Raw genomic sequence first — 27,418 nt, forward strand, 5'->3', positions numbered from 1 at the left:
ACTACTTTTGATCAGGGCTCTAGTTTAAAGTAGTGCACTATATAGGGATTGGGTGCCATTTGGGACACAGTGAAAAACATATCTTTCAATGAATCTATACAGGGAGGGGGCTAAGTGGCTTATCAAAGAAACCAATTTTGAGGAGGTCCCTAAGATTCACAAAACCCACATACAGTAAAAGCACAGGAATGTGTTGAAGAGATGTGTGGTTACTAAAAGTACTGCCTGGCAGCTCATTTTCATATCTAGCAGCTTCTCAGCTAAACTGAAAGTAGAGAAGCCACATTCTTTACTTGGCCACTGCTCTGTGTAGCAGTTCATTTAAAAATTTTTTACCTTTATTTAACTAGGCAAGTCAGTTAAGAACAAATTCTTATTTTCAATGACGGCCTAGGAACAGTGGGTTAACTGCCTGTTCAGGGGCAGAACGACAGATTTGTACCTTGTCAGCTTGGGGGTTTGAACTTGCAACCTTCCGGTTACTAGTCCAACGCTCTTAACCACTAGGCTACCCTGCCGCCCCTAGGCTACCCTGGAGAATGTCTCAAGGTGTTTGGGTTAAGATGGCAGTGAGGTTACCTGTCTGCCAACCTAATTCACAAAACATGACGTTGAGCTTCTTTCCACTGGAATCCTCACATTCAGAAGTCTAAGTTGTACAAGTTGTGGGAGGGGATATGCATGTCCTTCAGCAGTGGGGACATGCTTTACACTATCTTTAAGCATATAAATACACAAGCACGAACACATGCACACAAACAGATTAAAGGGACATTTTTGTACTTAGCATTGGCTCGTGAAACTACCAAACTTCCTTCATACACGCAGAAACATAAACATGGTATCCATGAGTTCATCTGCCTTTGAGAAAGTACAGAATCACACTTTAAGCCTCAGAGAAGATGGGGCTTTTGAGTCTGCAGCTTCTTTAAACCTAGAGACAGATTCATCAGACATATAGACAACATCAAGCTCTGCCGTGTGTCAGGAGGATGTCAACCAAATCAAACCCAGAGGAGGACCACAGTGGAACACTGTACATTGTGTACCGGTTGATCAGCTTGATGTGAGGGCATTTCGAAGTTAAACCTTACTAATGCTTGTGTACTAAAACATCTGTGTTTAAGCCTGAACTTTGGGTTTGAGATTGTCATATAAACTAACATATATAGGATAGAAAAGTGTGTGCGTGCATTAATAGAGGCCTGTCCTGACTGTGTAGAATGACCCCATGATGTCTGGCCACTCAGCCAAGATTGACAGAAACTGACTGGTTCCTCTTGATCAGAGACAGACTAAAGGTTATATCCTACACACCAGTAACAGAGCTATTGTTCTGTCTGGAGCCTGTTTCTGGGCCAAAGATACATGTGCGCGTGCGTGCGTGACCAGTACAACCATACATCATCTGGCCCGACAGTCAAAAGTGCTTGCTTGCCCAACTTTGGGGAACTGTAGAGCTACTGTTAGAGGAAGTATGTCTGGATTGACTTCCTGTCATTCTGGCCCCTGTTGCTCTCACTCAGTTGCAACAGACTGAGGCAACCTTTTCACCCAGTTGTCTCCCCTCACACACACATAGGGTCACGTGTTTTGCAGATGCTTGCATGGGGTAGCTGGACTATATAAATGATCCTGTACTTTTGTACAGGAGGCTCTCTGTGTGTGTAGCCCCACCTTTGATCTTGTCGCCCAGCAGGCTACACTCGTGGTCTGAGTAATGGACGATGGGTGGAGGGGAGGGGGGTCTGAAACGGTCCTCCTCCATCCTCCTGCGGTGTCTCTCCTCTCTGGCATACAGGCGCTGACGACACTCCCACTCATACAAGTCGTCTCTGGCCTGGGCAAAGTCCACATGGAGCCGCCCTGTGTCCTTCTTGTCTGTACTGGAGCCCAGACGCATACGGTAGCCTGGAGGGAGAGGAAAGGGAGTTGAGGAGAGAGAGAGGGAGGGGAGAGAGGAGTGGGGAGAGAAAAGGAGTGGGGAGAGAAAAGGAGTGGGGAGAGAGAGAGAGAGGGGGAGAGAGAGAGAGGGGGAGAGAGAGAGAGAGAGAGAGAGAGAGGGGAGAGAGAGAGAGAGAGAGAGAGATGGGGAGAGAGAGAGAGAGAGAGAGAGAGAGAGAGAGAGGGGAGAGAGAGAGAGAGAGAGGGGGAGAGAGAGAGAGAGAGAGAGAGAGAGGGGGAGAGAGAGAGAGAGAGAGAGAGGAGGGGAGAGAGAGAGAGAGGGAGAGGGGGAGAGAGAGAGAGAGAGGGGGAGAGAGAGAGAGAGAGAGAGAGAGAGAGAGAGGGGAGAGAGAGAGAGGGGGAGAGAGAGAGAGGGGGAGAGAGAGAGAGAGGGGAGAGAGAGAGAGAGAGAGAGAGGAGGGAGAGAGAGAGAGAGAGGAGGGAGAGAGAGAGAGGAGGGGGAGAGAGAGAGAGGAGGGGAGAGAGAGAGAAGGGGGGAGAGAGCGTTAGAACCAATTGGTAACATCACAAGTGACATTTCACTCTGCTAAACGGGCAGGTGCAGGGCGATAAAGCGCCGTAAATACCCACAAACCACTTTCTATCAGACACCTGCATCTCTCTCTTGACATCCTCTATTTGGGTTGAAACGATCGGTCCATCCATCCCTCTGAGGCTCTCCTTTTTTTAATCTGTTGGTTCCTGTCACAGCTGCATCCCAGCTAAAGTAGCTTTGTGGGGTTGAAGTAAACACCTTTCTGTTCTCTAAACTAATTCATAGAGAAGACTTAGAGACTAATTGGTCCTCTAGTGACACCCAAGCAAACATCTCTCTCCATTCTCCTGCTCATCTTTCCTCTGTATCTCGCTCTCTCTCTCTCCCGCTCCTCTCTGTTTCTCTTTCTCTCCCTCCTGCTTTCTGCTGTCTCACTCTTCAGTCTCTTTCACTCCTCCTCCTCTCCATCGCTGCTCATTCACTCAAATGACACACGGCCTGCTCTTTGCTTCAGGCTCACAGATGTGATTCAATATTTCATAGGGAGACTGGAGAGCTCTGTGCTGCTGGACCACTAGGTCGATGGACTACTAAACTGTAACTAGAATGGTGGTCTGTGGGACTGGTGGTGGACATAATGTATGGGACAGTTATCCATTCTTACTGAAGAGAATAGCTAGGCCAAGTCACCTGAGACGGCTACACACACGGGTCAGTCTCACAAAACTCACATTTGACCCCCCCCTCCCAAAAGGGTAATTTTTCACAACATTTTCTCTAGGATCACTTATATTAGGATCTGTACTTATTTATTTGATCATTATTGTGGTTATTAATAAGATATGATGCATTTTTCAAGGTGGGTTAATGTTAAAACAAAATTAAATGGTAAATTTGAAGAAAAAAAATGTCTCCACAAAATGTTCATCACAGTGGAGTTATCACAAAACTACCACCAACAGGCCTCGATCACCACCACGAAGCCAACATTATTTACAAATAGACCTACCTAACGCAACAACTTCTGTAAGAGGGGATACGGAGCATATTTCTAATTATTTACCACACATCATCGCCAGCAACAGTTGGAGAACAAAGGTACTGATTATAGAAATGACTGCAGTTGATATAGACTAGACTAATAAATACACTATTTGCCTTCATCAAAACAATGGTTTTGTTGCATATTTCATTCTGGAACCTGCCAAGGTTTATGGGGGCTGTAACCTTTTCTAAATGGTACACTACAGCAGTTCACAAAAAAGCCTGAAATCGACAAGCCACATCTATTATTCCAAAACTGCAGCTCGTGGTTGGAACACATACTTCCCTACTTTTAATCAACCAGTCCATTTTGAATTTGCGATAAAGCTGTTGTGATTTGGCAAGGAATGTAGCTTGTCTACAGTTTTGTTTGTGTATCCCATCAGATACATTATATTTCTGTAGGCCTAATGGGAGTGGTCAGAACAATTTTGTAAGAGAAAGGGAAGAGAAACTGTAGGGAGAAGAACTGATCACTTGGCTAGGTGTATTTTTTGTTGAGAGTCGCTAATGCACATAACAAATGGAAGGAATACTAGAGTCAACACGAATTAACAGTTGTCTTTGGGACAAAATCTCACCTGCCCAGAGAGTTGCATAGTTTGCCATTGAAAAACTGTACTGATCTCTAGAGATTCAGAAACCCAATACATCAGACTTGCATAATACTAAAAGTACTGCAATTGACTAAAATACCCCTTATTTCAGTATGGTACTGTAACTACATTCATGTATTTTCAAGAGTAAAAAGTGAATTTAAGCACAAAACAAAGTTATTCATTTTTTTAAACAATAAATGATCTTTAACCTCTTCAACCTATGGGGGCGCTATGTCATTATTGGATTAAAAAAACGTGCCCGTTTTAAGCGCAATATTTTGTCACGAAAAGATGCTCGACTATGCATATAATTGGCAGCTTTGGAAAGAAAATGTGCCATGAACGAGCATAAGCTCTCTGCCGTTCGTCCAAGGTGTCTGCAGCATTGTGACGTATTTGTAGGCATATCATTGGAAGATTGGCCATAAGAGACTACATTTGCCAGGGGTCCGCCCGGTGTCCATTGTCTAAATTGGTGCGTAAACTTCAGCTGCAGGCATTTTCCCATGGGATTCAGAGGGGAAAGCACACTTCCACGAACGATATATCATCGAAGAGATATGTGAAAAACACGTTGAGGATTGATTCTAAACAACGTTTACCATGTTTCAGTCGATATTATGGAGTTAATTTGGAAAAAAGTTTGGCGTTTTGACGAATGAATTTTCTGTTTTTTTTGGTAGCCAAACTTGACGCAGAAAACGGACCGATTTCTCCTGCACAAATAATCTTTCAGGAAAAACTGAACATTTGCTATCTAACTGAGTCTCCTCATTGAAAACATCCGAAGTTCTTCAAAGGTAAATGATTTTATTTGAATGGTTTTCTGTTTTTTGTGAAAATGTTGCCTGCTGAATGCTAACGCTAAAAGCTAATGCTAGCTATCAATAGCTATCAATACTGTTACACAAATGCTAGTTTTGCTATGGTTGAGAAGCATATTTTTGAAAATCTGAGATGACAGTGTTGTTAACCTCTTCCCTCTACCCTCTACTTTTTTGAACATTCTGTTAAAAATCGCGCAACATTTCAGCGCATTGATAAAGGTGAACCACAATTAATTGACTGAGGTTGCAGTACCTACAGCTTCCACACGGTGTCTAAAGTCTTGTCATTTCCCTACGAGTTTTTTCTTGGTCAAACACATGCAAGGCACCGTATTTCTTCAGGTCTAGGAGTTTCTAGCCGGACATTTATCCAGACGGACAGCTAATGATTTTTACATCGCCTCCTGATGAATTTTATCGCTTATTAACGTTTACTAATACCTAAAGTTGCATTACAAAAGTATTTCGAAGTGTTTTGTGAAAGTTTATCGTCGACTTTTTGAATTTTAAAAAATGACGTTACGTTTTGAAACAATGTTTTTTTCGTTTATCACACAGTCTACATATAACGATATCTAGGCTTTATATGGACCGATTTAATCGAAATAAAGACCCAATAGTGTTTATGGGACATCTAGGAGTGCCAACAAAGAAGATGGTGAAAGGTAATGAATGTTTTCTATTTTATTGTGCGGTTTGTGTAACGCCGAAATGCTAATTATTTTGTTTACGTCCCCTGCGGGTCTTTTGTGTTGAAGTGTATTGTTTCATGCTATCAGATAATAGCTTCTCATGCTTTCGCCGAAAAGCATTTTAAAAATCTGACTTGTTGCCTGGATTCACAACGAGTGTAGCTTTAATTCGATACCCTGCATGTGTATTTTAATGAACGTTTGAGTTTTAACTAATACTATTAGCATTTAGCGTAGCGCATTTGCATTTCCAGAGCTCTAGTTGGGACGCAAGCGTCCCGAGTAGAAGCAAGAGGTTAACAAAAGGCTAAGCTTGAGAGCTAGCATATTGATTTCATTTCATTTGCGATTTTCATGAATAGTTAACGTTGCGTTATAGTAATGAGCTTGAGGCTGTATTCACGATCCCGGATGGCTCGCCGCAAGAAGTTAAAGGTCTTTAAAGGTAATATTGGTGTACTATGACGTGGATGTAAGGTAATTTAGATGTATTTCTGGATTGAATGGGATCCTATGGGCAAATGCTTAAAGTATTTATTTTAATTTAATTTTAATTTAACCAGGAAGGGCTCATTGAGATTTAAAATATCCTTTACAAGAGCGTCCTGGCCAAGATAGGCAGCACCAAGTCATTACAAAAATTACAGACAAACAACATGAAAAACGACAAGTAATCTCATAAAAACCATAGAATTCACAAGAGTATAACAAAATCAAAAACAGCTAATTAAAAACATTGACAGGTCAGAGAATGATGTAAAAAAAAAAAGTTCTTCCAGTTTAAAATGATTTTGATAAGGCGTTCCAATACGATGGCGCAGAGTATGAGTATGCAGAGTCTGGTGTTCAACCTTCCCAAGTTCTCTCACGTCACCCCGCTCCTCCGCTCTCTCCACTGGCTTCCAGTTGAAGCTCGCATCCGCTACAAGACCATGGTGCTTGCCTACGGAGCTGTGAGGGGAACGGCACCTCAGTACCTCCAGGCTCTGATCAGGCCCTACACCCAAACAAGGGCACTGCGTTCATCCACCTCTGGCCTGCTCGCCTCCCTACCACTGAGGAAGTACTGTTCCCGCTCAGCCCAGTCAAAACTGTTCGCTGCTCTGGCCCCCCAAAGGTGGAACAAACTCCCTCACGACGCCAGGACAGCGGAGTCAATCACCACCTTCCGGAGACACCTGAAACCCCACCTCTTTCAGGAATACCTAGGATAGGATAAAGTAATCCTTCTCACCCCCCCCCCTTAAAAGATTTAGATGCACTATTGTAAAGTGGCTGTTCCACTGGATGTCTTAAGGTGAACGCACCAATTTGTAAGTCGCTCTGGATAAGAGCGTCTGCTAAATGACTTAAATGTAATGTAATGTAAATGAGTACATAAAAGCCCTTTTACCAAATTCAGTTCTGACATTTGGAACAGTTAGCAGGATAAAGTACAGCGAACGAAGAGAGTACCCACCACATTTCTGAACAATAAAAATGTCCAAATAAAAAGGTAGTAAACCCAAAATGGCTTTGTAAATAAAAGTATACCAGTGACTGAGCCTACGAGTGACTAGAGAAGGCCAGCCAACCCTGGTATACAAAGTGCAGTGGTGCGTAAGGGTTTTGCAGTTTAAAATAAATCTCAAAGTGCCATGGTAAAGGGTGTCAATTGATCTCAAACACTGAGTGGAAGCATTCATATATAAAATATCCCCATAGTCTAGTAAAGGCATAAATGTAGCTGATACTAGCCTCCTGGCTTCAAAAGAAAAACAGGCCTTATTCCTAAAACAAAATCCCAATTTCAGCTTAAATTATTTTGTAAGTTGTTGAATATAAGAGAGGCCGTCATCAATTAAAATTCCAATATATTTATGAGGTTACAACTTCAATCTCCTTACCCTGACAGGTAGTAATAGGTGAAAGGTTCAGAGGTCTATTTCTTGCTTTAGAAAACACCATTAGTTTAGTTTTGTCAGTATTGAGGATAAGCTTAAATTGACACAAGGTATGTTGAACAGTATAAAAAGCAGTTTGCAAGTACTGGAAAGCTTTTGTAAGAGACGAGGCACAACAGTAAATAACAGTATCATCAGCATAAAAATGAAGTTGCACATTTTGGACATTTTTGTCTAAATCATTTATATATATAGTGAATAAGAGAGGACCAAGTACAGAGCCTTGGGGCACACCATTAAAGACAGACAATTTAACAGACTTAAGCCCATCAAATTGATTGCACAGTTCTATCAGACAGATAGTTAGAAAAACATGCAACTGCATGCTCTGAAAGACCTACACTTGACAATCTCTGCCTTAGTATAGCATGATCAACTGTATCAAAAGCCTTAGAGAAATTAATAAAAAGTGAGACACAGCGCTGTTTTTATCAAGGGCTTCAGTGATATCATTTAAAACCATCATGGCTGCTGTAATTGTGCTCTGCTTCTTCCTGAAGCCCGATTGGTACATTGATAAAATAGAGTTCGTAAATAAAAACTATTTTAGCTGTTCACTCACAAGGGTTTCAAGTATTTTCACCAGGGGTGACAGCTTTTAGATTGGCCTATAATTGTTTAAAAGAGTTGGATCTCCCCCTTTTAAAAGTGGTAGGACAAATGCTGATGTCCAGATTTTCATGACATTCCAGGGTTAGATTGAACAGATATGTAAGTGGTTCAGCTATGAAATCAGCAGCCAGATTTAAAAAGCAGGGATCCAAAAGATCAGGACCTGCAGGCTTTCTCTGATCTAAGGATTTCAGGGCTTTTATGTACCACCTGCACTGAGAATGGCAAAGAGCTAAAAGTTTGACCAGCCCTCACTGGTTCATCCACACAGGGTTGTACAGAGACAGAGGACACTGAATCAGACAGTTTACCAGATGAGACAAAGTGCTCATTGAAACAATTCAGCATTTCAGTTGTCATGTTCAGCAACAGTATCTAAATATGTGAGATACGGACCAAAAACTGGCTTATGATATCAAACAACAGTATAAGTAAGTGCTAAAACAGGTACACATGTCAAAATGGGGCATATCCTAATTTGAGCTTTTTGCTCAAATTGCAGATTGTGGCCCAAAGTAAGTTAAATGGGGTTTAAGCACCCCATATTTCTTGACAAACCCTGTCAAATAATACGTTCAAATCAGGAAGACTGGTCTGAATGGTTGTTTAACTTCATTAAGCAGCATAACATAATTCACTCTGGTTCCTATTATACAGGCGTAGTGGGAATGAAAACAAACGTATCATCAGCATAGCGTCTCGTTCTTCTCCACATTCCTATTTGCCATGTGTGGAACGTCATTCACCTATTTACCTTGTAGCCTATAAGCACGGCACAAGAACGCACATTCCTCACGCTTGCTGTTTAACCTACGGGCTAACTCATACAATTATGACTTTCCTGTCAGCAAATGGATTTAAACCTTGGGATCTATTTACATGTCAATTTACCCATGTTATCTCACTTGCCCCAAACTATTTCATACAATTCCACACTGCATTCTGTCTATGTTGTTCATTCAGTTAAGCCTGTACTGAATTTAACTGTTTTACAAATCATCTATACAAACCAGTAAAAGCAGTGGTCCTAGTAAATAATTGAAGTTACCAGCACAGCACACCCATTGTCTATACATTAGAATTAGCATTACCGATATTAAGGTTCCCATTTTGGTAATAAGAAGCCCTTAGCTAACTCTGCAAATAAAAGGAGTCAGTAAACAATTGACCACATCACTAAAGCCCATTCATGCCCCCATGTTGGTAAGGTAATAGTTTTAACTTTGTCCCAATTATACTTTTTTTTGCCATAATGTGAGAAAGTCAAGTGGGGTAAAGGGAGTGTTTGAGAATAAGAACCTCATTCTGAAGGCATAAAAGCAAATAAATGAACTTGTGCTCATCTAAGGACAACTCCTCTAGATCAGGCTTTCCCAAACTCTGTCCTGCCCCCTGGGGGCAGAAAGAATGCAGACAGTTTTACTTACACATGATGCATTCTGTCGAAAAACTGATTGGAGTTTCTACGGTAATGAGACATGAACCCAGACACTTTTTATGTAATAAATATAGTGTAATATAACATTATGATTTATGGACAAACTACAGCAACATATTTTGTGTTTTATATTTTTCTAAAGTACAATGACCTGAGAATTAAATCCGGACACATTTCAGTAATGAGGATTTGGTGTGACTACTTAAAGTTAAAACTGGTTTCATGAGAAACAGTCACTACAAGCACACACATATGCACCACACAGACGAGCACACACACAATAAATAATGCATAGGATATTATTGTAGAGGCCAGTGTTAAATGTACTTTGTCGGGCTGTGATATATGTATCTAGTTTGCATATAGAGAGAGATTTAAGATGGCATGTGTCTGGAGTATAAAAGCTTTGATGGAAAAGGGGATAAAAAAAGACCCTGGTGCAACATGAATAGTGGGACTGGTACTGGAGATTACCACAGGACTACCACTGGAGATTAGTACTGGAGATTACGACTGGACTACCTCTAGGGGGTTAGCACTGGACTACTAACAACTGGAGGTTAGCACTGGACTACCTCTAGGGGGTTAGCACTGGACTACTAACTACTGGAGGTTAGCACTGGACTACTAAGTACTGGAGGTTAGCACTGGACTACCTCTAGGGGGTTAGCACTGGACTACTAACTACTGGAGGTTAGCACTGGACTACTAACTACTGGAGGTTAGCACTGGACTACTAACTACTGGAGGTTAGCACTGGACTACTAACTACTGGAGGTTAGCACTGGACTACCAACTACTGGAGATTAGTACTGGACTACCAACTACTGGAGATTAGTACTGGACTACAAACTACTGGAGATTAGTACTGGACTACAAACTACTGGAGATTAGTACTGGACTACCAACTACTGGAGATTAGTACTGGACTACCAACTACTGGAGATTAGTACTGGACTACCAACTACTGGAGATTAGTACTGGACTACCAACTACTGGAGATTAGTACTGGACTACCAACTACTGGAGATTAGTACTGGACTACCAACTACTGGAGATTAGTACTGGACTACCAACTACTGGAGATTAGTACTGGACTACCAACTACTGGAGATTAGTACTGGACTACCAACTACTGGAGATTAGTACTGGACTACCAACTACTGGAGATTAGTACTGGACTACCTACTACTGGAGATTAGTACTGGACTACCAACTACTGGAGATTAGTACTGGACTACCAACTACTGGAGATTAGTACTGGACTACCAACTACTGGAGATTAGTACTGACTGCTACTGGAGATTAGTACTGACTGCTACTGGAGATTAGTACTGACTGCTACTGGAGATTAGTACTGACTGCTACTGGAGATTAGTACTGACTGCTACTGGAGATTAGTACTGACTGCTACTGGAGATTAGTACTGACTGCTACTGGAGATTAGTACTGACTGCTACTGGAGATTAGTACTGACTGCTACTGGAGATTAGTACTGGACTACTACTGGAGATTAGTACGGACTACTACTGGAGATTAGTACGGACTACTACTGGAGATTAGTACTGGACTACTACTGGAGATTAATTTCCTTCATTTAGAACTATTAGGAGAGGGAGGACATTTACTGCACAACACCTGTAGTGGTCTTCTCATTGACCAACATAGTTAAGGTCTGTGACTGAAGATGGAGGACATTTACTGCACAACACCTGTAGTGGTCTTCTCATTGACCAACATAGTTAAGGTCTGTGACTGAAGAGGGAGGACATTTACTGCACAACACCTCTAGTGGTCTTCTCATTGACCAACATAGTTAAGGTCTGTGACTGAAGATGGAGGACATTTACTGCACAACACCTGTAGTGGTCTTCTCATTGACCAACATAGTTAAGGTCTGTGACTGAAGAGGGAGGACATTTACTGCACAACACCTCTAGTGGTCTTCTCATTGACCAACATAGTTAAGGTCTGTGACTGAAGAGGGAGGACATTTACTGCACAACACCTCTAGTGGTCTTCTCATTGACCAACATAGTTAAGGTCTGTGACTGAAGAGGGAGGACATTTACTGCACAACACCTCTAGTGGTCTTCTCATTGACCAACATAGTTAAGGTCTGTGACTGAAGAGGGAGGACATTTACTGCACAACACCTCTAGTGGTCTCCTCATTGACCAACATAGTTAAGGTCTGTGACTGAAGAGAGAGGACATTTACTGCACAACACATGTAGTGGTCTTCTCATTGACCAACATAGTTAAGGTCTGTGACTGAAGATGGAGGACATTTACTGCACAACACCTGTAGTGGTCTTCTCATTGACCAACATAGTTAAGGTCTGTGACTGAAGAGGGAGGACATTTACTGCACAACACCTCTAGTGGTCTTCTCATTGACCAACATCTGTGACTGAAGATGGAGGACATTTACTGCACAACACCTCTCATTGACCAACATAGTTAAGGTCTGTGACTGAAGAGGGAGGACATTTACTGTACAACACCTGTAGTGGTCTTCTCATTGACCAACATAGTTAACTACGTTGGTCAATGAGGAGACAACAAGAAGTGTTGTGCAGTAAATGTCCTCCCTCTTCAGTCACAGACCTTAACTATATTTCTGCTTTTTGTGACACCTCTCTTTGAAAAATGGCTGAATGCTTTCTGTGACTAGTTGCTGACCTAACATAACTATATGTTCTGCTTTCGCCGAAAAGCCTTTTTGAAATCGGACACTGTGGTTGGATTAACGAGAAGTGTATCTTTAAAATGGTGTAAAATACTTGTATGGTTGAGGAATTTTAATTATGAGATTTCTGTTGTTTTTAATTTGGCGCCGTGCAATTTCACTGGATGTTAGCGAGGTGGGACGCTAGCGTCCCGAACGATCCCAGAGAAGTTAAGGTCTCTGACTGAAGAGGGAGGACATTTATTGCACAACACCTCTCATTGTCTCCTCATTGACCAACATAGTTAAGGTCTCTGACTGAAGAGGGAAGACATTTATTCCACAATACAGCTTGAAGTTTAATAGAAAACGTAGGCAATGTACCAGACAGGAAGAGGGCTCTGTCCACAGTGAACTCTTCGGCAAATCGGATATGGCAGAAGTTCTTCTTGCTCTTTCGGATTGCGATGATCTCCCCCAACTGGCCAAATACCTCCACAATGAGCGCCTCAGTGGAGTTCTCTGGCAGACCACCCACAAACACAGTCTTACAGCCGGGAGGGCGCTCCCTCATGGCCGGAAAGGGAAGGTCTGTAGATGAGAAGAGAGAGGCATCAATACAGAAAACTACCCGTAAACTTGGACACTATGAATGATAAAGTAATAATTTGACCTGAGTTTAAAGGCGTTAGTTAGCGTTTTTTTCTAACAATGTCCAGAATCTCCTGGCAAGCATCTCCTAGTTAACGTCCCCATGCTTTTGAATGCACTGCCAACTGATAATCTGTTTGCACTAGCACTTCTAAAAACTAGCCAGATTATTACAAGTGTTGCTAACTAATCAGTTATTTTATTTAATGATAATTACAAAATAAGCAAAATCCCCAAAAGTGACCCAACCAAGTCACACTGCTTCTTGACACAATGACCGCTTAACCTGGAAGCCAGACGCACCAATGTGTCGGAGGAAACACCGGACACCTGGCGACCGTGACAGCGGCCGGCCCACCACAGGAGTCGCAAGAGCAAGACCTCAGTGCACACGCCTGTCATTTCAATAGATTGCTAGAAGATGCATATCATTCTAGTGGGAGAAGGCTCGGACTTTTTGACTAGCGAATTGAAAAGTAGCCTAGTTAATTTAAGTGGAAAAAGGATCCGGCTGAAAATAACTAATCGGCTGTATAGACAAGAGCCGGCGCTAGTGGTAAAGACTGCATTTATTTGGCCATTTATTTTGTATAACAGACATGCTTTTGTTATAGGTTATGTAATCTCCAAACCAGACACGGGTGATCTGAGCCTTGCTGCAGAAAAAACACATTAGTATCAGACTTTCGGCTGTCACAGATGTACCTCTCCCGACTTTAGTCTATAGTCGGAAGCTGTAGTCTTACCACTCAAACGCGTCCAATATCTGCAGTGATGCTCGTGGCAACGTTTCAGTATAGTTTTCGTTTTTCAAACAGGTTTGTTAATTATTTTATTTCAGTTAACTAAATAGTTCATGACTAGTCTTCATTACAGTTTACTATAATAACCTTGGTTCACATGCCACCTACAAACTGGGTCCCATAAATCAATCAGAACCGCATTAAAGAAGCAGTTAAATACTCAGTCTGAATTTACAACACAATATAAAACTAGTGTTTCTACAGTGAAAAAAATCATGTGAAATTGATTTATGCATTTAGAAGTACTGTTATCATAATGCAATGTGCAGGCTGTAATTTATGTTATACAATATCCATCTGATTAATTCAGAGGCTTCATGCTGGGAAAATCTATTAAAGTATTATTTGAAAAATGACATTTGGAAATATCTCCCATGACCAACGAGTAGCAATAATGACGAAAACATACAGCAATATGCTTGGATAACTTTTCTATTGATATCTAATGTTAATGTGAAAACTATTGTGGGATAAACACAAATGCATCCTCTTAGCCAAAAGCTGGTTGATTCTCTCATGTGAATGGTTCATTGCTTGAGAAACCTGATTAATTGAACACAGATGAGAGTTTACTGAACCATACATGGGGCTCGACTGCTCTGGACAGAACTAATCACCAGGGCCTGTATTCATAACCCATCCCAGAGTAGGAGTGCTGATCTAGGATCAGTTTGCCCTTTTAGATATGGACAGGGGGAGACCTGATCCTAGATCTGCATTCCTACTCTGAGATGCCTCTGCCCTCCTAGGGATCTATGGCAGAGCCTTGTGGTGCAAGAGCAAGGCCTCTTATGTTAAAACGTCAGTGATATGAAGTTTGTTTCAAAGCTCAGCTCTTCCAGAGGTCCAGACCTGTGCCACTGTTGTTCAGCTAAAGTCCTTCGACATTTAGCCGATGGCTGTATGATCTGAAAGTCAGCTTTTAAAACCAAATGTGCATGTATTTTCTAGGTTCAGTGGGGTGGTCTCTATACTACAGAAAGAGTATGAACGGTGGGAGTGACACTGGAGAACGCAAAATGTGGTGGATACTTGTCAACAAGGAGATAGAGCCGATCAGAATCTTCAGCACCATGGATAGAGTCAACATTGGTATCCTGGGAGCTGATGTTCAGCACCACAGGACAACAGACAAACGGTAACTTAATGACAATAGAGCTCTCCATTCTTTCCTCGAAATCTCCGCGAAACAAGACAATAACAGCCATCCTGTACAGCCCACTCTGCTTGCTGGGACAAACACACACCTATACTTATGTTAAGATCCATCAGTGTTTTCCACTTGCACCGGCTGTTGTCTATACAACCAATTACAGACTCATTTTCAGCCTTAAATTAAAATAGACAACCTTTCAATTTGCTAGTCAGAAAAAGTCTGCTAGTGCACTCTGCGCCTAGAATGAACAATATGCATCTTCTAGCGATCTATTGATAGGACAGGCGCCTGTCAGTCACAAAGTGAGCGATGACAGGGAAAGACTGCTGGTTTGACAGTCTGCTATCTGTCCCGCCTCTCGGTACCTGTGTGTGTGCGCTGTGTACATTGTGGTTGCAGTAAAATTTCTACTCGGATGGAGAGAGCATGAATTTGCACGTCCCATGTAACGTGGAGTTAAAATCCACTTAGCCTATTGTTTTCTCGAACATTCTTTTCTTTCGTGTGCAGGATCCGATAATAATGATGGCCCGCCGGCCCAGGACCAGTAAAAACATGTGTCGGTCGGGCCAGTGGATCTTGTCAGTCAACAGTACCGACAGTACATTTTCAACGCATCTTCGCATTCCAGTTCAATATTTACCTGCTCTGTCGTCGCCAACCATTGAAGACCACAAGCGTAAATGCCATGCTATTTGTATTTGGGCAATATGATTGGCCGTTCATTCAAGCACCACCACGCTTCCACGAGTTACAACTTCTGGAGCAGTACATAGTTGATGACTTCACACAGCATACACCAGCTGCCCAGAGCAAAACGAAGCACCCATCAATCTACTCGCTGAGCTTATTTCTTTTAGAGAAAGTCATTTACAATATTAAACCTTCAATAGTGAACATACTAGCAATATGCTGGCTACTGTTGAGCTACAAAAAGACAGCTAGCATTGGTCTTGGCTAGCCTACTGTTGCCAGTCAATATCTCTTTTGGAACGTTTGTTTGGAGGGACGCAGGAGAAAAAAGAAAAGCAGGAGAGGGAAAATAAGGAAAGAGGGGGCTAGATAGACGTGAATTGAACGGCTCAAAGCGAGAGAAAGACAGAGTCGAGCGAGAGAAAAGGGGAGTGTAAGAGTCGAGCGAGAGAAAAGGGGAGTGAAAGAGTCGAGTGAGAGAAAGGGGGAGTGAAAGAGTAGAGTGAGAGAAAGAGAGCCACTGCAGGCGTAATTCAGATCAAGGTCAGTGTGAGGGGCAGTATGGTGTCAGGGTAGCCTGGAGGTCCTGCTCCCTGTGATGGCCACCATATGCAGCCTGTTGACCTGCTGCCCTGGGGATGACAGGGCCACTGACTCACCAGGCTCCTCTAACCCTCACACGCCCCTGGACCACACACAAACATACAGGTGAAGGGCAGAAAAAAAGATGACATGGCTTGGATCTCTACGAAAATAAGAGAAAACAGACCCTTCAGCTCTGACCTTTATTTTATTCTCTCTATATTCCTTTCTTTCTTTTATTTTCCTAGTAGATGTAATCTATTTTCTCTCCTCATCACCTATATTATTGCCCAATAGGCATATTTTCTAACCTACCTCGAATACTCTGTTTCATCGTCTTCAGGTTGAGGTCTAAAAGACCCCCTCTTCCTCCTGGCCCCCCACTAGTCCTCTAAACATCATCCTCATGGTGCTGTGACCGCCGCAGTGGAGTTGACTATTCTCAACAGTCAATGATTCACTAACTAATGGCTGAGCAGATGTCTTTCTATTTGGCAGACAGAAAGGGACAGAGGCTCATCAAGGAGCCCTGTGATAACTTTAATCTGGAGAATAAATAGGCTTCCTCTGAATTAGGGCTTTAAAGATATCCCTCCTTGAAGAGACTGCCTTTCATGAGGAACATAAAAGTGATAGCGAGAAAATGAATAGAAAGACAGGGAGCGGTCAGAGGGGAGCAAGAGAAAGAGAGGTGGAAGAGAGGGAGCAGACTCAGAGGAGACAGAAAGAGGAACTCAGGGAGCGGACAGAGGGGAGCGAGAGAAAGAGAGGGGGAAGAGAGGGAGCAGACTCAGAGGAGACAGAAAGAGGAACTCAGGGAGCGGACAGAGGGGAGCGAGAGAAAGAGAGGGGGAAGAGAGGGAGCAGACTCAGAGGAGACCGAAAGAGGAGGAACTCAGGGAGTGGACAGAGGGGAGCGAGAGAAAGAGAGGGGGAAGACAAGGAGCCGACTCAGGAGACAGAAATAGAGGGGAAGACCATAGGTGAGAACAGGAGGGAGAGCGGGAAAGATGGTAGAAGATGAGAGGAGGAGAGAAAAAACCAGGGGGAGAGGGAAGACCATAATAGGCAAGAGGGAGAGAGAGACAGGAAGAATATTCACATTGAAAACACACACACAACATGAAAGCCTTGTGTTCTTAAGGAAGGAGGGGGTGTGACTCCAGACTGTATTTTCTGTTTTCTGAAGGAGCCTGAATTCCCAACAACTGACGAGAGAAAAATTGCTTTTGTTTTAGTTTAGGGTGAAATTGATCCCTTCCAAATCTGACAAGTGAGCTTTCTTTGAAAAAGTCACCATACAAAGTTCTCTCTCAGAGATATTAAAGGAGAGCTCCCACTGGGTGTTCTTCACAGACACACACACAAACCACGCATGTACGCACACAATCAGAATTGTTACGTAGAGACCGAGAAGCACAGTTCTGGTGAATTTTTAAAAGGACATTCTACTTCAAAATGTATGAAAATTACATTTTGCTGATACCATCTAAAATATAATTGACATTTCCAGAAATGAGCCCAATAATATAGTCAAAATGATTTCTTAAAATGATTTTAACAGATTGGACCATGCATATAGCCTATGCATGGTCTATATTATCAGGTATGCTATTAGCAATAAGCATTATCACCTGTATATATACACTGAACAAAAATAGAAACACAAGTGTTGGTCACGAGTTGAAATAAAAGATACAATATATTTTCCATACGCACAAAAAGGGGGCTGAGGAGTATTTCAGTCTGTATTAAAGCCCATTCGTGGGGAAAAACTCATTCGGATTAGCTGTGCCTGGCTCCCAAGTGGGTGGGCCCATGCCCTCCCAGGCACACCCATGGCTGCGCCCCGCACAGTCATGTGAATTCCATAGATTATGGCCTAATGAATGTATTTCTCCCGACGTCCACTGCCTGTACTTCTCACAGAACCCCCTTCATGCAACCATTTCCACTCACAACACTTTTCCTGGTAGCCACTACTCTTACTCAACTAAAAATGTAATATCCAATCACAATTGTTTAAGTCACTATCCAAGATATTTTGAGGTAGGGTGGTGAATTACCCCAAGCTATTGGGGTGAAAATTGACCTGTGTTACATTCAGCCCCAATCTCCCCTAGGCACTCTTTGCAAATTGCAGAGCAGTAACATGCTTAACCATGCAGTTGCTAAAAACGCTGCGTTTAAAATGGTGCAGTTCACACATATTAAAGGAGTTGATAAATCAATAAAGAAGGAATGAAATTAATAAAAAATGAAAAGATGAAATGTCTTCAGTGAATAAGTATTCAACCCCTTTGTTATGACAAGCCTAAATAAATTGTAGAGGAACATTTTGCATGGACTCACTGTGAATGACTACCTCATCTCTGTACCCCACACACTATCTGTAAGGTCCCTCAGTCAAGCAGTGAATTTCAACCACAGATTCAACCACAAAGACCAGGGAGGTTTTCCAATCCCTTGCAAAGAAGGGCACCTATTGGTAGATGGGTAAAAATAAGAAAAGCAGACATTGAATATCTCTTTGAGCATGGTGACACTTAATTACACTTTGGATGGCGTATCAATACACCCAGCAACAACACAGATAAAGGCGTCCTTCCTAACTCAGTTGCTGGAGAGGAAGGAAACTGCTCAGGACCAACATTGTAGTTACTCCACAAAACTAACCTAATTGACAGAGTGAAAAGGAGGAAGCTAGTGAAGAATCAAAATATTCCAAAACATACATACTGTTTGCAACAAGGCACTAAAGTAATACTGCAAAAAAAATGTGTCACAGCAATTAACGTTTTGTCTTGAATACAAAGTGTTATGTTTGGGGCAAATCCAATACAAAACATAACTGAACACCACTCAATTGTCAATCATAGTGGTGGCTGCATGATGTTATGGGTATGCTTGTAATCATTAAGGGTGAGTTTTTCAGGATAATAAAGAAACCAAATGGAGCTAAGTACAGGCAAAATCCTAGAGGAAAACCTGGTTCAGTCTGCTTTCCACCACACACTGGGAGATTAACTCACCTTTCAGCAGGACAATAACCTAAAACACAAGCCCAAATCTACACTGGAGTTGCTTTCCAAGATGACGATGAATGTTCGTGAGGCATTAGGGTTAGCAGTGTGGTTAGGTTTAAAATCGGATTTTATGACAGTACTCAGAAAGAATAAGAACACGGCATAAGCCATGGCAAAATCAGCAGAATTGCAGGAAATTAGCTTTAAAACTGCAATTCTTTCTCTCAGCCCCATGACAAAATGTGTAGAATTTCAGGAAACTAACTTAAGTGTTCTATCTAAAACATGTAGAATTGCAGGAGATTAGCTTAAAAACAGCAACATTTTGTCTCTGCGGTATCTGACTTTGCCACCGCTGCTGAAACAAATCCTAGGTGAAACCATGAGGGAGTAGGAGGTCTATCAGTGGACTATGAGGGTATATAGTTTCTCACACAAGAACCAGTGTGTATGTCTGCATGTTGTGTGTGTCTACATGGTGTCTGTATCTACAAGGTGTGTACCCATAACACCTACTGCTAGGCTGGAGAGTTTATAAGCTGTCAGAATTGTAATGTGGAGACGATAAGGCCCTGCAGAACTTCCCTGGGCCAGATCAGTTACACAGAGACCTTGACACCTTTTCATTCCCTTGCATTTTAGACCAGACCACTGGAGTCAATATTGGCATTTACAACGCAGGAGGAGAGAAGGCTTATGGCTGCATAAATTAACTGTGAGGAGAGAGATGGTGGTCTCAGTCATAGTCAGTATTCAGGTAATAGAGAAGGTAGACGCTAAGAACGTAATGTAGTAAAAATATGACTTCTTTATTAAAGGGGAAGTTCAGTATTTTACAACTTAAAGGGATACTTTGGGATTTCAGCAATGAGGCCCTTTATCTACGTCCCCAGAGTTAGATGAATTAGCAAATATTATTTTATGCCTTTGTGTGCAGTTTAAAATAAGTTGCTAGCTAGCATTAGCGCAATAACTATAAGTCTATGGGTATCTGCTAGCATGCGGGTTGCCCCATCACTTCAATAGATTATTTGCTGATGGCTTAAATTAAATAGACTTCCTGGGGTAAGAGGTCAATAGACTTACTTGGGTAAGAGGTCAATAGACTTACTTGGGTTTGGGGGGAAGAGGGTGCAGCTCTGGTAGTGAATGATCTCCTTAACGATGGGTAGATCATGGGGCATGGGGGTGGGGGCATGTAACCAAGGCCGGGCATCATGGGGTTCATGCCTGTCATCATGCCAAGGCCTGAGTCGAAATCTGAAGGAGACACACACCAGAACACACACACATGAGAATGGAATAACACACATATAAAAACAACATTTCCACAGGCATTAGTTCATCCATGTTGATATTTTCATGTTTCATTAGACATTGTGTGTCTCTCCATGAACACTTTGGCCTTGTGTGTCAACAATGGTGACACACAAGGCCAGCAGCATACCACCCTGCATCCCAATGCTGGCTTTCTTCTAAAGCGAAGTAGGGTTGGTCCTGGATGAGAGACCAGATACTGCTGGAAGTGGTGTTGGAGGCACCCTTTCCTCTGGTAAATAAATCTCAATGGACATTGCCCTGTGAAGGGTGCCGTCTTTCGGATGGGACGTTTAATGGGTGTCCTGACTCTCTGTGGTCACTAAAGATCCCATGGCACTTATTGTAAGAGTAGGGGTGCTAACCCTGGTGTCCTGGCTAAATTCCCAATCTGGCCCTCATACCATCATGGTCATCTAATAGTTCACAGCTGACAATTGGCTCATTCATCCCCCCCTCCTCTCCCCTGTAACTATTCCCCAGGTCTTTGCTGTAAATGAGAACGTGTTCTCAGTCAACTTACCTGGTAAAATAAGGGCATAAAGAAAATTAACACATGTTTAAAGTAGAGCTACATGAGCTTCTACTGACTCTCCTCTCTGCTACTGATTGGCTGACCTCTGATCTTCCTGTCTGTACTCAGAGGGAGGGAGAGATGGATCTGAGAATTAGCACACAAGTGAGCCTTCATTCACAGGTAGGGGACTATCGATTTAGACTGCAGCTGGATTCACTCTGCACACTAGCTGAGTTCCAGCAGATCATTTTTTTAATGGAAATTACATTTCCTCTACTGCACCTGCAGATAACTGCGGGCTTGAAAGCTTGTCTTCATTGTGTGCATGCGTGTGCCTTGATGGACCACACAAAAGCCTGAGTATAACTAAATACCACTTAGTAAAACCATATGTGGATAACTTATGTTTAAATCCCAGAAAGGGCAACGAAAGCTTTTCAATAATTTCAGCTTTCTGTGTGTGAAAGAGGAAGGTATTTGGATGAAGGATGAGGAAGAGAGGGAAACAAGCCAGAGGTGTAACTGGACCAATCAGAGGAGAGGACAGTAAAAGTAGAAGAGAACGTCTAGGTCAGCTTCATCTCTTTTACAGTGACCCTTATTGATGACCTCATCTCTGGTAAGTAAGTGATAAGAGGGACCCTGTTGCCTGGGTGATGATGACTCCTGCCCAGCGAGGCGGAGGAGAGGTGAAATGATGGCAGTAGGAGAGATAGAGGGAGGGGTACAGCGGACACAGTCTTCTGAATACCAAGGCCAGTCTCAGTGGCAGTAAGAGGCCCACAGAGGAAATCTCTGGTCAACCGTCGGGCTGTTCTGGGTTAGGGAGGGAGGCCCACTGCAGAGCTCTGTCATGGGCCTTACTGCAACAGGTGTGAGCTGCTTCATAACTGCGACTTAGTAGGGCTGCACAGTTAATCAAATTCCCATCGAAATTGCAATATTGACAAACTATAAAAACGCTACCGTCTTGCGGCTGCTTTCCACACACACACCAAGCCTCGCCCCCAGCGACTAGAGTCTGGTTTTGATGATGGACTCCTATCATAGAGGTACTACGTCACTACCTTATGCACGTGAATAAAATACTAATAGTAGCTAGCAAGATGGAGATCAGAGGTTATTTCACATCAACTACCTTAACTTAAACCATTGCAAAGGTTTTGCCTGCAAACTTTGGTTTTGAATCGCGACAATCTGGTATGTCTGCCTCGTGATTTGTTGAGTGAGTCCCGGGAATAATTGTTTTCTCTTATAGACATAGGAAGTGACTTAGTTCCTCTATGTCTAGAGTCCATCAGTGAAACCAGACCCTGGTCAGTGGGTTTTTAAGACACTTATTCCTCCTGGCTGTTAGAGTCACAGTTGGCATGCTGTTCTGAGATAGAACAATAATATGATGATATTACTTTCCTTTTTAATATGTCATTCAATTTCTAGAATTCACACAGCTCACATATGTTCTGATCTTTATTGCACGTCAAATTGCAATATTTTGTAAAACATCCGCAACTCGATTTTTGGCCCACTTCGTGCAGCCCTACCACTTGACACTGAGTAAATGGGCACAGTGCTGATGAATAATGGAAAACACTCATGGCTGCCACACACACATTTTGAGCACAGAGAATAATTTCCTCAAAGTCACAGAGTCACTCTTGAAGAAACACAAAGCTATTAAATAAAAGATTTCTGCACCATATTTATTCATGAACATGACAGATGATAGGAACCAAACCAGGCTCCGGGTGCACATCAAGAAAAGATCTGGTTTGATCAAGACCAGCCTGTTTCCATTTCACTGCTGAATTTGTCTTATTCCTTCCAGTCTGTGTGTGTGTGATATATATATATGTCTGTCTGTCTGGGACAGGGAATAGAGTACTTGACCTGACGTCAAAACCCTATTTTTAACCACAAATCCATTATTTTTAAATACTGTAAAACAAGACAACATTAATGTGCTTAGCCTCTAGTGTTCCATCAGTACATGTGCTTTTGTTAACAAACAGTTATTCTCCTAAATGTCTTTTCTCCTTCGTGTTGCACTCACTCAATTGCGTTCCGACCTCTCTCTCTACACAACTACTTGGCTTTATTGCAAAAAATACATAATAAAAAAACACTTTTTTGGTGTAAATTTAAAGTCAGGGCTAGACATAAGGTTTACCAGTGTGATTAAGGGTTAGGTTAAAAATCTGATTTTTAAAAAGAGAAATCGTAGAAATAGGCGGGGTTTGAAATTGCTTTCACCTGGATTTACCTGGAGAGTCTCATGGAAAGAGCAGGTGTTCTTAATGTTTTGTACACTCAGTATATATCAATGTACACATAAAAAATAAATAATGCGAGTACTCGAACAGTTGAAAAATGTCAAATGCCCATCCCTGGTCTGTGTCCTATTCCATTGACAGCCAGAGGACAGAACTGTGTATGATAACAATTTACCCTCTGCCATTCTCAGGGATTTTCAGCTACAGCAGGATTGTTATTTAACCTTTATTTAACTAGGCAAGTTGGTTAAGAACTAATTCTTATTTACAATGACGGCCTACACGGACCAAACCCGGACGACGCTGGGCCAATTGTGCACCGTCCTATGGGACTCCAATCACGGCCGGGTGTGATAGAGCCTGGAATTGAACCAGTCAGTGGTGACGCCTCGAGCACTGAGATGCAGTGCCTTATACCGCTGTGCCACTTGGGAGCCCCCTGTACAGACAGAACAATGGAGTCTCAACCCCTCAATACATGTTTCACATCTTTCAACATATTCGGTTGGAAACTCCCACACACGCGGGTGCATGCAAGTGTGTTAGACACACATGCAAGTGTGTACATGCACACACACCATCTTCAGTGTGAAACAGACCTCTTCCAGCCAGAGGTAAAACGGTCTAGAGACAGAACAGGAGTCTCCTGAACAGAAACATCAGCAGAGAACTGTCTTCTCTCCAGACACACAAGGTCTCCCTCTCTCTCCGCTTTCTCCACGCCCTCACCCCCACTGGCTCCATCTCTCCACCCCCCACCGGCTCCATCTCTCCACCCCCACACCCCACTGGCTCCATCTCTCCACCCCCGGCTCCATCTCTCCCTTTCAACACCCCCACCCCCACTGGCTCCATCTCTCCACCCCCCACCCCACTGGCTCCATCTCTCCACCCCCCACCCCACTGGCTCCATCTCTCCACCCCCCACCCCACCGGCTCCATCTCTCCACCCCCACGGCTCCATCTCTCCACCCCCACCGGCTCCATCTCTCCCCCCCCACCGGCTCCATCTCTCCCTTTCTCCCCCCCACTGGCTCCATCTCCCCCTTTCTCCTCCACCCCCCACTGGCTCCATCTCTCCCTTTCTCCACCCCCCACCTCTCCCCCTTTCCACCCCCACTGGCTCCATCTCCCCTTTCTCCTCCACCCCCCACTGGCTCCATCTCTCCCTTTCTCCACCCCCCACCTCCCCCTTTTCCACCCCCACCTCTCCCTTTTCCACCCCCACTGGCTCCATCTCTCCCTTTCTCCACCCCCCCACTCCCACTGGCTCCATCTCTCCCTTTGTCGCAAGCAAGCAGGCACACATGGCACTTTCACACATCACACAGTCCTATGTCTCTCCATGTTAACCAATCAGCTTCCCAGAGGATTGTTGAAGGTAATTACATTTCATGCTGCCCATCAATCAAACGTCCAGCCAGGAATAAAAAATGTGGCATTTGACTCTAGACACCTCCTGGCTATCAACACATTACATCAGTCCTCTCCCTCCCTCACCTCCTCTCCCCCTTCCCAGGGTAAATGTCCCCTACAGCAAAATGTGTGCTGGGTGGAGGGAGAAAGGGTGAGGGAGGGAGAATATGAAAGGCTATGTCCACCGGTGATGTGGAGCAGAGCATGCTGGGTGATCTCTAACTGAGAAGAAAGTAACTAGAGAACGTACACAAGCCAACTGATACATTTCAGCCATCTCCTGTGATTGCCTTTTGGTTAGCATTCTTTGTTTAGTCAAGGCCAGTGTGCGTCCTTCAGAAATGGGAGTTCATATTTCTTACACAGAGTGTGTTGTGGACGCACTCTGTGACGATGATGTAGTTTGCTTTGTTATGCTAATTCACGTTTTTACTGCCAGCTAGCAACTGTACGCTTGCTTACTCTTGTTGTTTTTGCCATCTCATTTCAGACAGTTAGCATTTGATTGTGTAGTATAATGTACACCAGTGCCTAGTTTAATATGCCCCGTGGTTGTATGGATGTACTGAATAGATGTGTAGATGATGTATTTTGTTAGCTATGAGCCTTGTGGATGTAGCTATATATATATATACACACACTGAACAAAAACATAAAACGCAACCTGCAACAACTTCAGAGTTACAGTTCATATAAGGAAATCAGTCAGTTGAAATAAATTCATTAGGCCGTAATCTATGAATTTCCCATTACTGGGCAGGGCACAGCCATGGGTGGACCTGGAAGGGCATAGGCCCACCCACATGGAGCCAGGCTGAGCCAATCAGAATGAATTTTTCCACACAAAAGGGCTTTATTACAGACAGAAATACTCCTCAGTTTCATCAGCTGTCTGGGTGGCTGGTCTGACGATCCTGCAGGTGAAGCCGGATGTGGAGGTCCTGGGCTGGCTTGGGTACACATGGTCTGCGGTTGTGAGGCCGTTTGGACATACTGCCTAATTCTCTAAAATGACGTTGGCCTCCATTCAGATAACATTAAATTATTTGCCAACAGCTCTGGTGGACATTCCTGCAGTCAGCATGCCAATTGCACACTCCCTCAAAACTTAGACTATGTTGCGTTGTGACACAGTCTGTGGCATTGCGTTGTGACACAAAACTTTTGAATTGTTAGATACTACTGCACTGTTGGAGCTAGGAACACAAGCATTTCACTACACCCACAATAACACCTGCTAAATTAATGTACATTATGTGACCAATAAAATTAGATTTGAAAACCGCACATTTTAGAGTGGACTTTTATTGTCTCAGCACAAGATGCACCTGTGTAATGACCATGCCGTTTAATCAGCTTCTTGATATGCCACACCTGTCAAGTGGATGGATTACCTTGGCAAAGGAGAAATACTCACTAACAGGGATGTAAACAAATTTGTGCACAACATCTGAGAAATAAGCTTTTTGTGCGTATGGAAAATGTCTGGGATATTTTATTTCAGCTCATGAAATATGGGACAAACACTTTACATGTTGTGGTTATAAACATTTTTTTTATTCAAATTATTTTTTATTTTACCCCCTTTTTCGCCACAATTTTGTGACATTCAAATTACGATTTTGTTTCATCGCTGCAACTTCCCAATGGGCTCGGGAGAGGCGAAGGTCGAGTCATGCGTCCTTCGAAACATGACCCTTCAAACCACGCTTCATAACAACCGCCTGCTTAACCTGGAAGCCAACCGCACCAATGTGTTGGTCGGAAACACCGCTCAACTGATGACAGAAGTCAGCCTGCAGGTGCCCGGCCTGCCACAAGGAGTCGCTAGAGAACGATGAGCCCCCCCCGGCAAAACCCTCCCCTAACCCGGACAACGCTTTGGCAATTGTGTGCCACTATGGGGCTCCTGGTCACACGGGTCTGTAGTGACACCTCAAGCACTGCAGTGCCTTAGACCGCTGTGCCACTCGGGAGGACCGTTACGTTGATATTTTTGTTCAGTATACAAGTTCATGCAGTTGTGTGAGGATGGTGCTGATGCAGTTGTGTGAGGATGGTGCTCCACCCTCTGATCTTTCATGAAATAGCAGCCATGTTATTCGGCTGTATTGTCTATCTATTGTAGCCATATTATTGTTCATAGCCTACGTAATTTGAGGTTGTATTAAGATTAAACCTGCCATTTAGTATTGCATTTAATTTCCCCTTTTTCAGAACCACACTCTCTTGGTTAAAACATTTGACAAGCCATAGCTTAAAGTGCCTTAACCCATACACTGTGCCGTTCCTGTGAATCAGCATTATTAAACCACCTCAACTGGAATCCTACACGTCTGTCCTCTGTCCTCTTACAAGCACCTGTGAGAGAACACACTGTGATAAGAAAACCCTAAGAATACACAGTCCACTTCAGGGAGGGTGGTGCTGCCCATATACTGTTTAACAGGGAAATGAAAAAGTTACATGTTTGCACACCGAGATCTCATTAATTGCCAAAGAAACATAAAAAAAAATGTTTTTTACATTACGACGATAACGACATCATGAGCATGGCCACAAGTGTTCAGATAATCACGAGACTCACTTTTGTCATCATATTAACTGAATATCGGTCATCGACAGAATTATCATCCAATATCGATATATTGGTCAGGCACTAGTTTTCAAATAAAAATGATCCCTCTACACACTTCTAAAAGAGAACTCGCACTACTTC

General features: G+C 43.0%; 1 protein-coding gene across 1 annotated transcript in view; it reads right to left on the minus strand.

Moving 5' to 3' along the window:
- Positions 1-27,418, minus strand: part of enox2 (ecto-NOX disulfide-thiol exchanger 2) — a 275,592-nt gene that overhangs the window by 41,102 nt on the left and 207,072 nt on the right. The window contains 4 exon segments of the mRNA XM_065019819.1: positions 1,678-1,911; positions 12,650-12,856; positions 20,288-20,369; positions 20,372-20,436. Coding sequence (XP_064875891.1) covers positions 1,678-1,911; positions 12,650-12,856; positions 20,288-20,369; positions 20,372-20,436 — 588 coding nt within the window.

This window comes from Oncorhynchus nerka, linkage group LG6, assembly GCF_034236695.1.
Source record: "Oncorhynchus nerka isolate Pitt River linkage group LG6, Oner_Uvic_2.0, whole genome shotgun sequence".
Lineage (NCBI taxonomy): Eukaryota > Metazoa > Chordata > Actinopteri > Salmoniformes > Salmonidae > Oncorhynchus > Oncorhynchus nerka.